Source organism: Xenopus laevis, chromosome 3S, assembly GCF_017654675.1.
Source record: "Xenopus laevis strain J_2021 chromosome 3S, Xenopus_laevis_v10.1, whole genome shotgun sequence".
Classification (NCBI taxonomy): Eukaryota; Metazoa; Chordata; class Amphibia; order Anura; family Pipidae; genus Xenopus; species Xenopus laevis.
The window spans coordinates 109284247-109298096 of record NC_054376.1 but is presented as its reverse complement, the minus strand read 5'-3'; the positions used below and the strand labels follow the sequence as shown (position 1 = coordinate 109298096).

The 13850-nt window shown below is 41.4% G+C and overlaps 1 protein-coding gene across 4 annotated transcripts in view; it reads left to right on the top strand.

Annotated features, from left to right (window-relative positions):
• The first annotated feature begins 394 nt into the window (after positions 1–394).
• The window catches only part of septin8.S (septin 8 S homeolog), a 72661-nt gene continuing 59205 nt past the window's right edge, over positions 395–13850 (top strand). The window contains exon 1 of one of the 4 annotated variants that reach the window (XM_018254215.2): positions 395–723. In XM_018254215.2, the coding sequence (XP_018109704.1) occupies positions 694–723 (30 nt within the window). In that variant the 5' untranslated portion in view covers positions 395–693. 4 annotated transcript variants of the gene reach the window in all.

Genomic DNA, 13850 nt, shown 5'->3' with positions numbered 1-13850 from the left:
CTATATTGTACAACTGTGTTATGTTTTTGTACAGCAGAACTCCAATAAATTCATCACAAAAAGCAGAAATTGTGGGGGTGGTGAGTTCTTATAATAACCTGATCAACTGCTCTTGTGGTAGGACATTGAGTATATATATCTATATATATCTATCTATCTATATCTATCTATATCTATCTATATATCTATCTATATCTATATATATCTATATATATATCTATATATATATCTATATATATATATATATCAGTAATATAACACAATAGTAGCCTGTGCCCAGCTGAATTGTGGCGGCTGCTACATCCCAGTATCCCCTCCCTCTCCACAATGACAGCATCACCTTTCTACAGGGCTCTCGGGGAGCGGACTACAAAGCTTTTCCTGGAGGGGGGGGGCGACTGATCACAGACAGTGTTTGTAGGATGCCCTGGTTTGTTTAAAAACATCAAAAAGAGAAAGAAAGAAAAAAACTGACAGGGATTGTTGGCTGTGTTCCCTGTGAGCTGCCGCCGAGCCCTCTGTGTGCGCGATTACCCGTGGGCGGTGGAAAGGACTCTCCCTAATGCAGATGGGAGTTACCAGGAAGTCCAGTGGCCATCTTGGATCTCATTGAGCGCCTCGGTGCTGGGATTATAGTGCGTCCATTCACTGGAGGAGACACGCTCGGATATCACTGCGCTCATCCAGGCCACTATGGCTGCCACTGATGTAGAACGGGCTTCGGTGAGTGCGACAGTTATGTCTTGTGCGATTATTCTGCTGCGGGTGTATAAGGTGCGCGTCTGCTGCTGCCTATTTACTGTACACTCAATCCTATCCAGCCCGAGCAGCCCCTGGACTCACACACGAACTTCTCACGTGACAGTTACCGGCTGATGAGCAATAGGAAGAGCCTGTCCGTCCTGATTGAACTATCATTCCTCCCTGAGTCTGAGTGTGAGTGTGAGTGTGAGTGTTTGTGTTGGAGGAAGGTGATTCTCTCTCAGTCAGGCACCAGCTGGGGAGCCTTTGCCAGTGGCCTCAGGATTCATTCACATTTATTAAAGGGGTTGTTCACCTTCCAAACACTTTATCAGTTTGATTTTAGATGGTTCACCATAAACAAATACTTTTTTTTTCAATTGCTTTCCATTTTTTTTAATCGTTTTTGTGGAAAGTTGAATATTTCTGTCTCTGGTGTTTGAGTCTGGCAGCTCAGTGATCCAGGAGCAGATAATGAGCTGTTACCATTTTGCAACATTCTCAGCAGTATCTGTGGAGTATTAGCAACTATTGTATCAATTCTAACGGCTGTCTTTAATGAAACTCAGTAGTGATGTGCGGGCCGACCCCTGGAGAAAATGCGTGGGTCGTGGGCGGGTCGAGCTCTTCTCTTGCTCTCCCCGCCCGCGACCCTGTATTGCTTGCTTCCGGCGCGGAATTTATAGATTTCCGCCTGCCCCGTCCCTTTTGTGATGTCACTGCGGGATGGGTCGGGCGTGGGTCTATAAATAAAGGGGAACAGCGGGCCTGGGTTGGATGCAGGTAGGGAGCGGTCGGGTGCGGGTTGAGAAATTCTCGACCCGCACATCACTAAAACTCAGGGATTCTGCTCGGCAGGGACAAAAAGATAAGAAATGTATCAACTAATGGTCAGGGCATGCTGTCATCCGGTGACAAATCGCCTCTTCTTTGGGGCGACTAATGTCCCCAAACTGCCTCCCGCTGGCTAGAATGTAAATCGCCGGCAGGGTGGCACTTGGAGCGATTTCATTTTTCTAGCTGCCGAAGTTGCCTCATGAGGAAACTTCGGGCGACAAGTGCCGGACAACTAATCTCCTCGAATTGCAGCATGTCTCTGCCCTAAAGAGTCTGACCCCTTCCCAGAGCTGCTTGAGGGTCTGGCCACATAGGCAGATTCAGGGGGATTAATGACCAGGCGACTAAATCGCCCGGGGGCAGGCACACGGAACGCTTTGTTTTTCCGAAAACACCCATAATTGCCTCACGAGGAAACTTTGGGCGACTTTGGAAAACGAAGCACTCAGCTGGCGACTAATCTCCCCAAATCTGCCCGTGTGGCCAGACCCTTAGAAGGTGAAAAATTAAATCTTACACTCCAGTAAACGATCACAAATAGTAAATAGTAAATAATTATAAAAAGTCTTTATTTTCTGGTGAACAATCTAAAACCAACTGAACTGGAAAAAGTGTTAGAAGGTGAACAACGTTAATATGTTAATACGTACCAGAGGCATGTACAGTAAGGTCCCAATTCCCTAACTTCTGCCTGCAGAGAAGCCAGTGTTTAATTGAAGTTATTTATTTCCATAAAACTCGCCCTGGGAATGCCTGTGCCACGCTTGGGAACATGACACAGGTATGATACTCATGCATGAAATGACTTTGCCCTCTGCAGCCCCTTATGCACCACATTTTCACTAACTGCCAGATAACTAGGCTTGAAGACACACAGCAATGCCCTTGGGCACAATTCCATGATCAGTTAGAGAAATGCTGTCTCTTTCTCGCTCTACTTTTTGCCTTCTGGTCTTAATTCTGTGCACATGTAAAAGTGAAATAAAATAATCTTTGTAGCTAGAAGGTGAGAATGAGTGACCCCCTGTATGTAGAGCACCGTGCGTGCGTGTGTGTGCACTGGCTTTCTGCTGGTGTGTGGCAGGACTGTTCCATCTCTTATGAATTGCTGCTTGCAGGATATGTGTCTAGTCTGGATTTAGGAACTTGTGGCATTTCAAGTTGTCACGCACGTTCAGTTAAGCACCACTTGCATGACTTAGGGAAGGAACAAGCTGAATCCAATTGAGACAAGGGCTAATAAATATTTGTACATACTGGATACATTTGTTTTCTTTCCAGGGATTCATACATTCTTATAATTTAGCTTTTATTTCATGAATTTCCGTTCCACTTTCATTGTAGTGCACAGTTAGGGTGGTCTGGCCCGACACCCCTCAGCTTGTAGCCCTCTCCGCACCTGCCCTTGAGAATGTTGGGACCTGTAGTGTAGTTGCATTCTGCAGAAAACGAAACTAGCCTTAGGATTGCATTGTTTTGCATAGATAAAGGGTGCAGTTTTTTCACTGCCTTGATCCCAGAGCTGCTCTTTCCGGTTGACCCCACCCCATCGCTTTTTTTAAATCCCTGTTCTGCCTGCCAGCTGTTTGACAGATGTTACCTGTCACCCCAAGACTGGAACCTCAAGAACTATTTTGCTTAGACCTGTACATTCTTAGCAACCATATGGATTTATTTTAAAAATGTAGAATGGACATCATGGGGAAGTGTTCATTTACTAGAAGTACATTTTTTTTTAGTTTTTCTTTTTCTGATTTCCAGTAGGCTTTTAGAAATGAATTGTGGAGTGTTGCCTATTTCATTTTTATTAATGGCCTTAACCTGACTGTATACCATTGGACCCATGTTAGAAAAAAATTACCTAAAAGCTTACATGTCTTTTGAATGCCTGAAAAAGTAATCACTGCATATTGTTTGTAGGGTGTATATACCCCTCTGGGTCTGCAGACTACCAAAAGGAAAATAGACTGATCCAAAAGCAGAGGATACTTTTAAAGGAGACCTAAACCCTATAAATTAATATGATTAAAATGCCATTTTTTATATACAGAACTTATTGTACCAGTCTAAAATTTCAGTTTCTCAATAGCAGCAATGATCCAGGATTTAACACTTATCACAGGGGGTCACCATCTTGGAAAGTGTCTGTGACACTCACATGCTCAGTGGGCTCTGAGCAGCTGTTGAGATGCTAAGCTTAGGGGTCGTCACTAATTATCCAGCAGAAAATGAGGTTTGTCTGTAATATAAGCTGATGCTACAGGGCTGATTATTAAATTCTGATGTTAATTACACTGGTTTCTGTGCTACCATGTAGTAATTACCTGTATTAATCACTAATCAGCCGTATATTGTGACATTTCTATTCTATGTGTACTGTATATTGTGAGTGGGTCCCTAAGCTCAGTAAGTGACAGCAGCACAGAGCATAGAAGAAGATGGAGAGCTACTGGGGCATCTTTGGAGACACAGATATTTACTGCTAAAGGGCTGTGGTTGCCTTGGGTTGTTACAGAAGGCCAAAACATAATTTACATGTCTAGTCTACTTTAGTTTAAGCTTTAGTTCTCTTTTAAGTGACCTGATCTGATATAGGAATCTATACTCAAACTCTGAAGAGATTGAAAGATAAAATTGCCTGGGGTTCCAATTTGGTAGGACTCCGTGATGACTAGGATCACCAACCCTTTAACCTTCTTTTCTTTAAAACAAATTAGCCCATGGTACTCTTATTAAGAATGTAACACCACCAGACATTCACCATTCCCTGTTACTCCCCCCAAAAAGTTGTGTGTATTTGTCCGAGCCAGGCGCATATACAGAGCAGTATTTATTGGCAGCTTAATGTGCTGTATCTGTTCACAGCTGAAGTTGGTACAAGGGAGCTGGTAAAAAAACAAAAACATGGCAGCACGGAGCCCTGGAGAAAAGTGCAGGCGGTTTCTTCTGTAAGGAAAACTCTGGCCCAGGGTAAAAGTAAAAACAAATTGGCACCTCGCACAAAGTTATTTTGTTTTTGTTTTCTTTTTAAACTGATGAATAAGCCAGAAGTTCGCCATGGCTTGTGATGTCTACTGTCAGACTAGAAGTCTCATGCATGGTAAATGTATTGTTTACACAGGTGAGTTTTATGGTCTCTTCTAGGGGGGAGTGCAAGAGAAATTCTTTCTTGGAATGTGCCCATCTATCCTTAATACGTGACACAGTTACTTGGGTGCCAGAGGGCACGCACAGCATTTTTGCAATGAATTATCCCACATTACCTTTTAACATTTACAGAGGAAACAAATTTGTTGGCAAATGGATTGGAAACATGGTGCTGAGCAGTGCACTGCAGGGCATTTTGGCACAGAATCTGCTGAAACCGATCTTTTGAGGAATCTGCGTCATTTTACCTGGTACGCAGAAGTCTCTATTTTTATCCAGTAACTGAATATCATGATTGTGTGTGAATCTGCTGCTGCACGGCTAGAGCTTGCAAATTGTAAAGCCAATGCAGGTGCTGGGATTCGCTTGACTGAAGTGTAAAAGTTTACAGCTCATACATATTATATCTCTATGGCAAGTGCTCTGATTCTTCAGTGTTACGGGAACTAGAATTAGTGGATTCTGCATTGAAAGAAGCGCATGTTTTAGACAGATGTCTTTCAGATGAATCCAAATAAGGGCCTATCAAAAATGTCAATTGTGACTGTGTGAGCTGGACTCCACTATTACATTGGAGAGAGTCGCCTCAGTGGCTATAGTAGAGCAGGAAAGAGTAGGACAAGATGGTGATTTTATAATTTTGTTTGTGTTGTCAAACCTGCAGCCCTTCATATAGATTTCATCTTCCCCATACCGAATTTAGGACTTGAGTTGCTCTCTAGAAGATTGTAGTACAAAGGTAGAAGAGCCATACATTGGACAGGCCTATTTTATATAAGCAACATGGCCTGGCAAAGTCTGTTTTGTCCTATTTCTGAATGCATCCGTGTGCAAAGGAATGTTTGTATCCATGTACCCTGGGACAGAGCACAAAGAAGCACAAAAAAACAGATTTTGCTTATTGAGCATATTGTGGGCGGTGTATGTTAATCTAGCTACTGAGATATTGACCCAATTGGGAAATCTTGCACTAAGAAGTAAAGGTTAAATAATAAAGAGCAAAAAATAAATAAATTGGAACATTCTGGTAATAAGAAAAAAACTATATACTCAACAGGCCACAGTCGTTTGCTGCAGTGAAGCGTAAAGATGTCTTCCACTTGTGCCATCCTCCAATGTATTTGCAGAATGTTCCATAACCTGTTGGAACTGAATTTGTTTGAATGTATCTGTGACACTTGTTTTACAGGATGGGGGAGACAAGTTTGAATGCTTGTAGGTTGTTTCACTAGTTTGTGTGAAGACAGGCAATTAAAGGAGATGGGTCGCCAACTTGAAACCTCCCAGCTGTAGAGCCACAGTTCTCAGTGTATCCCTCTGTTTGGATTCTGTGGGTGTTGTAATACAACAACAGTAAGGAAGGAAGGGGTTGTGTGTACAGCTTGTGCGAACGACCAGGCTTGTGTGTACACCTTGTGGGAAGGACCAGGCTTGTGTTTACAGCTTGTGGGAAGGACCAGGCTTGTGTGTACAGCTTGTGCGAAGGACCAGGCTTGTGTGTGTACATCTTGTGGGAAGGACCAGGCTTGTGTGTACATCTTGTGGGAAGGACCAGGCTTGTGTGTACATCTTGTGGGAAGGACCAGGCTTGTGTGTATTACTTGTGGGAAGGACCAGGCTTGTGTGTACATCTTGTGGGAAGGACCAGGCTTGTGTGTACATCTTGTGGGAAGGACCAGGCTTGTGTGTACATCTTGTGGGAAGAACCAGGCTTGTGTGTGTGCATCTTGTGAGAAGGACCAGGCTTGTGTGTACAGATTGTGTACTGAATGCTACATGGAAGGGATCACTGCACTGACCATCTTCCTTATGCACACACACCTAAGGGCCATCTAGTTCTTCATAATTTGATGTGTGGGTTCCCGTGTTTGTATGCATTTGCAAATGTTACTACACCGTGTATATGTAAATCAAGGCAAATCCTGTTTTGGCATTCAAACTGTTCTGCTACATCGACTCTGAGCATCCAGCTGCCAGCTCTGCTTAAAGTTGCTTATCCTTGAATAAATCTTCATTGAGCAGTGTGTGTGTGTGTGTGTGTGTGTGCGCTAAAACTGTACCTGACAGTTTTTATCAGTGTAATTGTCAGTTGTGCTTCCCCGTGTTGTTACAGCTGGAGAAAACCCCCCAATGTAGATGGTCATATAAAATGCAGCTTTGGGCTCTTTTACCAATGGTCTAGGCACTAGGGAAGGAGTGTGTGTCCTAGAAACTTCCTAGTACCCCTGGTTGTAAGTTCATAATGATGCATAAACTAGGGTGCATTCTAGGTGACACCATGTGTTCCACACATTCCTTTCCTTTTGTAATCAGTGCTGATTCCCCAAGAACTCCATTCTGCGATTGCAACTAGGAAATTCAAGTGGGGTTAGATGCAGAGTGCAATGAACAATGCGCTTTTTTGCTTATTTTAGATAAAAGAATCCTCTTGTATTAGGTGCTTGCGCCTTTTTGCTCCATCAGTGCAGGACCAACATTCTGTCTATGTCAGTACTCTTTCTTAAAGGGATTCGGTCATGATTTTTATGGTGTTGTTTTTTATTCTAAATAACACTGTTTACACTGCAAATAATTCACTCCACAATATAAAATTTAATTCCTGAACCAACAAGTATATTTTTTTTAGTTGTAATAATGGTGTATAGGCAGCCATCTCAGGTCACTTTGCCTGGTCATGTGCTTTCAGAAAGAGCCTGTACTTTAGGATGAAACTGCTTTCTGGCAGGCTGTTGTTTCGCCTACTCAATGAATGTGTTGCAGTGGGACCTGAATTTTACTATTGAGTGTTGTTCTTATATCTACCAGGCAGCTGTTATCTTGTGTTAGGGAGTTGCTATCTGGTTACCTTCCCATTGTTCTGTTGTTAAACTGCTGGGAGAGGGGGGGGGGGTTTGATATCAATCCGACTTGCAGTAAAGAGTGACGGAAGTTTATCAGAGCACAAGTCACATGACTGGGGCAGCTGGAAAACTGACAATATGTCTAGCCCCATATAAGATTTCAAAATTAAATATATAAAAAAATCTGTTTGCTCTTTTGAGAAACGGATTTCAATGCAGAATTCTGCTGGAGCAGCACTATTAACTGATGTGTTTTGAAAAAAACATGTTTTTTCATGACAGTATCCCTTTAAGGTGGCCATACACATTACAATAATGATCTTTCCTGCGACCCATCAGCAGAGATGGGTAATAAAACTGTAATTCTGTAAATCTGGGAAGGTAACCATTTGTATGCTGCATATTATAATGATATAACTTGTAGGGAAATATTTACTGCCTGTTCTACTGCGACTACTTCTTATAGGGGGAGTACATTTTTAGAAAGGCATGTGGGATAAGTTATAGAATTCCTATGTCATACCCTCAGCTGAACATATTCCAGAAGGAAGGGAGAAGTCACCACTGAAATGTTACTTGTATGTGGAACATTCTTCAGTTATTTCACATGCTGTATATCAGGTGGGGCGGGGGAACCAGATGTTGTTGAACTACAACTTTGAGAATCCCACTGGTAGCCATAGACTGTGAGAGGGGATTGGATGCTGTAGTTTCACAACTACCATATGCTTATGTATTAGGGATGCCCAAACCCAGGATTTGGCCTTTTTCAGCAGTATTCAGCAGTGCCTGGCTCAACCAAATCCTAGAAATCATGTGGCTCTTTATCACGCAAAGTAGGAAGTAAACATTTTTAATCGCACATGGTTCTCTTTCACCCCTTGTTTCCCTTATTTGCATATGCAAATTAGAATTAGTTTTATTATTAGACCTAATCTTTTGTGAAGGATCCAGCCAAATCTAAAATATTGGATTTGGTGCATCCCTATTATATATGTACAATTGGCTATTGCTTTGCTGGCTCACTCTGCAGTTGTTTACTCTGCTATATGTTAATGATTTTGAAATCTAAATCTGCCATGCTTTCTTTCGAGTTCTGAATGTTTAGGGCAGAGTGTCAACTTTATTTTAGTTCTGAAAAGATTAAGGGTATTTATGTTCTGCTTTGTTTAAAGCACCAGTTGTATTCTGGTTTGAGCTAAGCTTATCTGTGTGTAGCTGAAATTAAAGGCTGGGTTTTAGGGCATGTGACCATTCTATGAAATAACTCTACCTAAAGCCTGTACATTTAGGGGCAGATTTATCAAAATGTGAGTTTAGAGCTTAATAAATAAAAACTCACCCTTGAGTCCTGGAGCGGGTCGTGTACTCGCCGGTTACCTGCGGGTATAGATGCGGGGCGCGGTTCTGCAGGTCTTCTCAATAGCAAGTTTTACTCCTTTTTTCTGATCACGCCTACTAACGATGATGTCACTTCCAGTTTACAATGACAGCACTTCCTGATTCTTGATGGTCAGCTGGTTGCTGATCCGCTTGCGGATAAGGTACTTTCGGTCGGGTAGCGGGTCCAAGCGGGTAAGAATGCTGGTCCGAGTTGCGGGTCCCGGATGGGTTTGAGTTTAACAAATTGGTTCCACGCAGGACTCTAACTCACCCACATTCTATTCATATCTATGGGATTTTTAGAATTGTATTTATCAATGGGTGAAAGTTGGAACTCTGATAAATATGGTTCTAAAAACTCATTACAATGAATATAATGTGGGTGAATTTTTATTTATTAAAGGGCAAGTTAACCCCAAAATAAAAATTTGCCTAATAAAAGAAAATACCATTCTGAGCAACTTTCCAATATACATTTATTAAAAATTGTCAGTGGTTCCCCGGCAAAGTCAAGTCTGTTAATCAGCTGTCTTGTCTTAGATTGATTGTATCAACAGTCAGGCTGAGAATAGCAAGGGACAGACAAACACTGCTTTCAATTGCAATACATATACAAATAAATTAAAAAACATAGAAAATTTGTAATGAATGTGTATTGCAAAGTTGCATAGAAGTTGACTTGATCTTTTTCTTGACTTGCCATTTGAACTCTCACTTTTTGATAAATCTGCCCCTTAAAGTTTGTTTTTGGATGTTGGGTAGATTGAAATTTACTTTCTATATTGCAATAAAGCTTCATTGCGATAAGAAAAAAAAAAAAGTGCCACCTGATTTGCTGAGGCTCCTACTTGTTATATAGTAATATATAAAAGTAATATTTTCGTGAGGTGGGCTGAAATGCATCAAGCTAGTCAGCTAGTAAATATTAGTAAAAACATTTTTAATAATAGAAAATCTTCACATGGCTCCTGCCTTATGAATGACATTGCCTCATAGCACCAGAAGGCTTGAAAAACTGTTGACCGACCATGCTTTTAGGAGCAAATAGGATAGATTGATATGTCTTTCTGAAGCAGCTCTGGAAGGGGGTCACCAACTCTGTAAACTGTTATAAATTGATTTGATTCTTACTTTTGGCCCTGCTGGGTGTTATCCATACCTCCCAACATTTTGGAAATAGAAGAGGGACAGAAAGATTTTTTTGACCACACCCCCTAATTACTATGTTTATTTTACATTTATTTTAATTTGGCAGGTTATGAACGTTTCTGTGTTTTTTTTATGTGCTATTACAGTTTTGCTAGTGAAATTGTCCTTTAAGCTGCAAATCAGTTTCCTGCTTTATTTGAAATTGTTACAATTGCTTCTTTGCGTATCTTAAATTGTTACAATTTGCACAAAAGTGTACCTGCCACGTTTCTGGGCTCTCTGGCAAAAGCCAACTAGGCTTTAGAAACATTGTATCTTTTTCTGGCTGTTCAGTGCAGGAGATCAGAGAGAAAGTCTGGACGTTTCAGTAACAAACCCCGGACTGCAGGTTGAGCTGTCAAAATCGGGACTGTCCCGTGAAAAACTTTTCATTTGGCCCTCTTTATTTTTAATAGTTTTTTTTAATTATCTGCCTTCTTCTGACTCTTTCCAGGTTTCAAATGGGGGTCACTGACCTCATCTTAACAAAATGCTCTATAAGGCTACACATTTATTGTTATGGCTACTTTTTGTTACTCGCCTATCTAATCAGGTCCTCTCCTATTCATATTCCAGTCTCCTATTCAAATCAGTGCATGGCTGCTCTGGCAATTTGGCCCCTAGCAACCAGATTGCTCAAATTCAAATCTGCAGAGCTGGTAGTCAATGCTAGTTGTAGTTCCTCTATGCGTGAGTGTACATATTTCCCAAACTATTTCAATACATTTCACAGAATCTTTTTATTCCTTGAGAGCTGTTTAGCCCTCACTGACACATTTATTGTTTTACTTAATGGTATAATGTATCCTATTAAAATATTATAAGTAGGGGTTTCCTTCCCTTTCTTTTCACATAAATACACATGTGAAATCTATTGTGCGCTCACACATAATACGTTGCTGATTTAGAAACGTAGTTTTAAGTTAAATAAACCCGTACTAGAATATTAGTTTACATGGAAAGGTAGATGCAGGGTCATGTCCTAATTTTTCTAGGGAAAAAAATATATATAAATAGTTTTCAAATACAAAGTATTTCTGGTTAATTTCCTCCACAAAAAGCTGATAAGCTATTAGCTTATCTGCATGACAGCAAGCAAGGGATCTAATTGACGTATGTGTTAGGTTTCAGAAAATCCCATATCTCATAGCGATGTAATCAAAAGGAAGCAAATGCTTAGCTGCTATCTGTTAATTGCTCCTGGCTTGGGTGTATTGTGTTTGATGGGGGAGCAGGGTTCTCAAATATCAGCTTGGGATCCATAGAGGATTTAAAGGATTCTGTTATTAGAGGGCATTAAGGTAACTTCTATGTTTACACCACTTAATTTTCAGCAAATATGTGATTTATATTTTTTAATGAAACCCCGGGCATATCCCACTAGTAAATTACTTTAATCCCAGAAATACTGCTGAATAGCTTAAAATATCAAGTTACACTGACTGTCTCTTTGTGTATACAAGCACATACCAAGCTGAAGGGCAATTTAAAGGGATACTGACATCATAAAGTAAACTTTTTTTTTTTACTTATATCATAACTTTTGTCTTTACATGCAGTTTATAATTTTTCCAAAAAAAGTATTTGCCTGATGCTTTTCCATTACCTATCTGATCCCCATGTACCTCTAGAACAGGGCTGTTGTATATATGTGCAGCAGTGGTCTGTTAGTATTAAAAACTAACTGGCATGTTAAAGGACAACTAAACCCCCCCTTTATTCAAAAGTCCCCACAAGCCCCCCCTCCCTGCACATTGTTACCCCTGAACTGTGTCCCCCGCTTGAAACATGCGAGTCAGCGCAGCGGAGCTCATGGGCGCCATCTTTGTCTTTTCTGTAGCCAGAAGATGTCGCCCATGAGCTCTGCTCACTCTGCATGTACGGTCAGTATTTCAAGCAGGGACACAATTCAGGGGTAACACTGTGCAGGGGGAGGCAGGGAGGAGGGCCAGTGGGGATTTTTGCCTAAAGGGGGGTTTAGTTCTCCTTTAAGAAGGGACAGTCAGGTTGGCAACAGTCAGATTCATGAACTTCAAGTAGGGAAAAATTACCAACATGACTGATAGGTAGGGTTGCCACCTTTTCTGGAAAAAATACTGGCCTTCCTATATATTTATCTCTTTTCCCTATTAATAACATTGGGATCAACCATCATTTTTACTGGCCAGGTCGGTAAAATACCGGCCAGGTGGCAACCCTACCTATAGGTAAGTTGTAATGTACATTTATATTTCAAAGAGAAGTTTTGTAGTCCCTTTCATTCAGTGGTATTCACACATGTTGGCTCTATTCAGTCTAAAGCAAAGCCCTCTGAATGCCTGACCCTGCAACTTTGTGGTCAGTCTGCATCTGGGCATCTCTATAAAGAACAAGGAAACCCAGATTCTCTGGGGCGTGCCAGTATGTTAGACACCCTAAGTGAACCCACTCTACGTTTTTTCCTTGCCCTTCCCTTTGAGGAAAAACAAACTGATGCAGCCAACATACTTACCTTTCCCAGGCATCCCTAGTGTGTTTGGATGCCTCAGATATTGTATGCATAGGTCTGATGTACACCAACTCTTTGTGAGTTCAAAGATCCGATCTTACGAATCAATGTACGATCGGACTTTCCCATCGATCGGATCGTTGCGTCTGTGGCCAGCTTTAAGGGTTTATTTATCTTTAGTTGGCAAGACCTTTTGTTAACGTGGCCATACACTGTAAGATTGTGAGGTCACCAAATGAGTGAAGCTCACCAAAGGCAGTGTGATATCGGGCTAAACCGATTGCTCGGCCCTAGGGCCAAACAATAGGATTACAATGATGGGAGTAGGTGCCAACAGGACGAGGACCTCATCAACTAGCCAATGTGGTCACAGGGGAATATAAAACCTGCCCGATCAATAACTGGCTGATTTTTGGACAGGGAGGCCTGTCAGAAGGCCCCATACACAGGCAGATAAACTGTTGAATCAGTCTAAAGGGCCCGAATCTGCATCTTAAATCTACCCATGTATAGCCACCTTTAAGCAATGCAAAGATTAAACCGTGGGCAAAAAGTTGTCTTGTTCAGAACTCTGGGACAGAGCTATGGGAAAACCCACAAATCAGTTGATGGTACATATTTTAAATACTCCCCTCATTGCAGAAGATTGCAATGCTGCTACCTTGACTGCTGAATTTTTTTTTAATATTTGTTCCAGAGTAGGTAAACCCTCTCCCATGTATATGGTACACCTCACAGACCCCCAAGATAGGGGTTTTCCTGAAATTTCAATGACCAAACTCTCAGGGGACTGCTGTTGGTGACTTCCCATGACATGATTACCTACTATCAGCATAGTGCTGTTACTGTAGATTTTAGGGTTGTGTCTCCTTGACAGGGAGTATTGAGTTTTTTTAGAAAGGGAAAAACAAATTTTCCTCAGCATCAAAGTGCACAAGGCTCTTGACATTAGTGGCAGCATTTTATAGTGATACCCCTACATTTTATTTAAATGTCTTTGCTCCTCCGTCAGACTGATTCAGACTGACACAGTGTGACCCCTTTTGGGGTTTCCATAGACAGTGATTGCTCATTTCTTTTAATGTTAAATGGCTGTCTGGATGTGGTCTGAAACATGCGTATGTTTTAGCTTTGCACAACATCTTATTTCCTTTTGTGTGCTTATGTTTTCTTTGCTCCGCCACCTTCCCGCTCTTTTTTGTCTTCTCTGTACTTAAACATGTGGG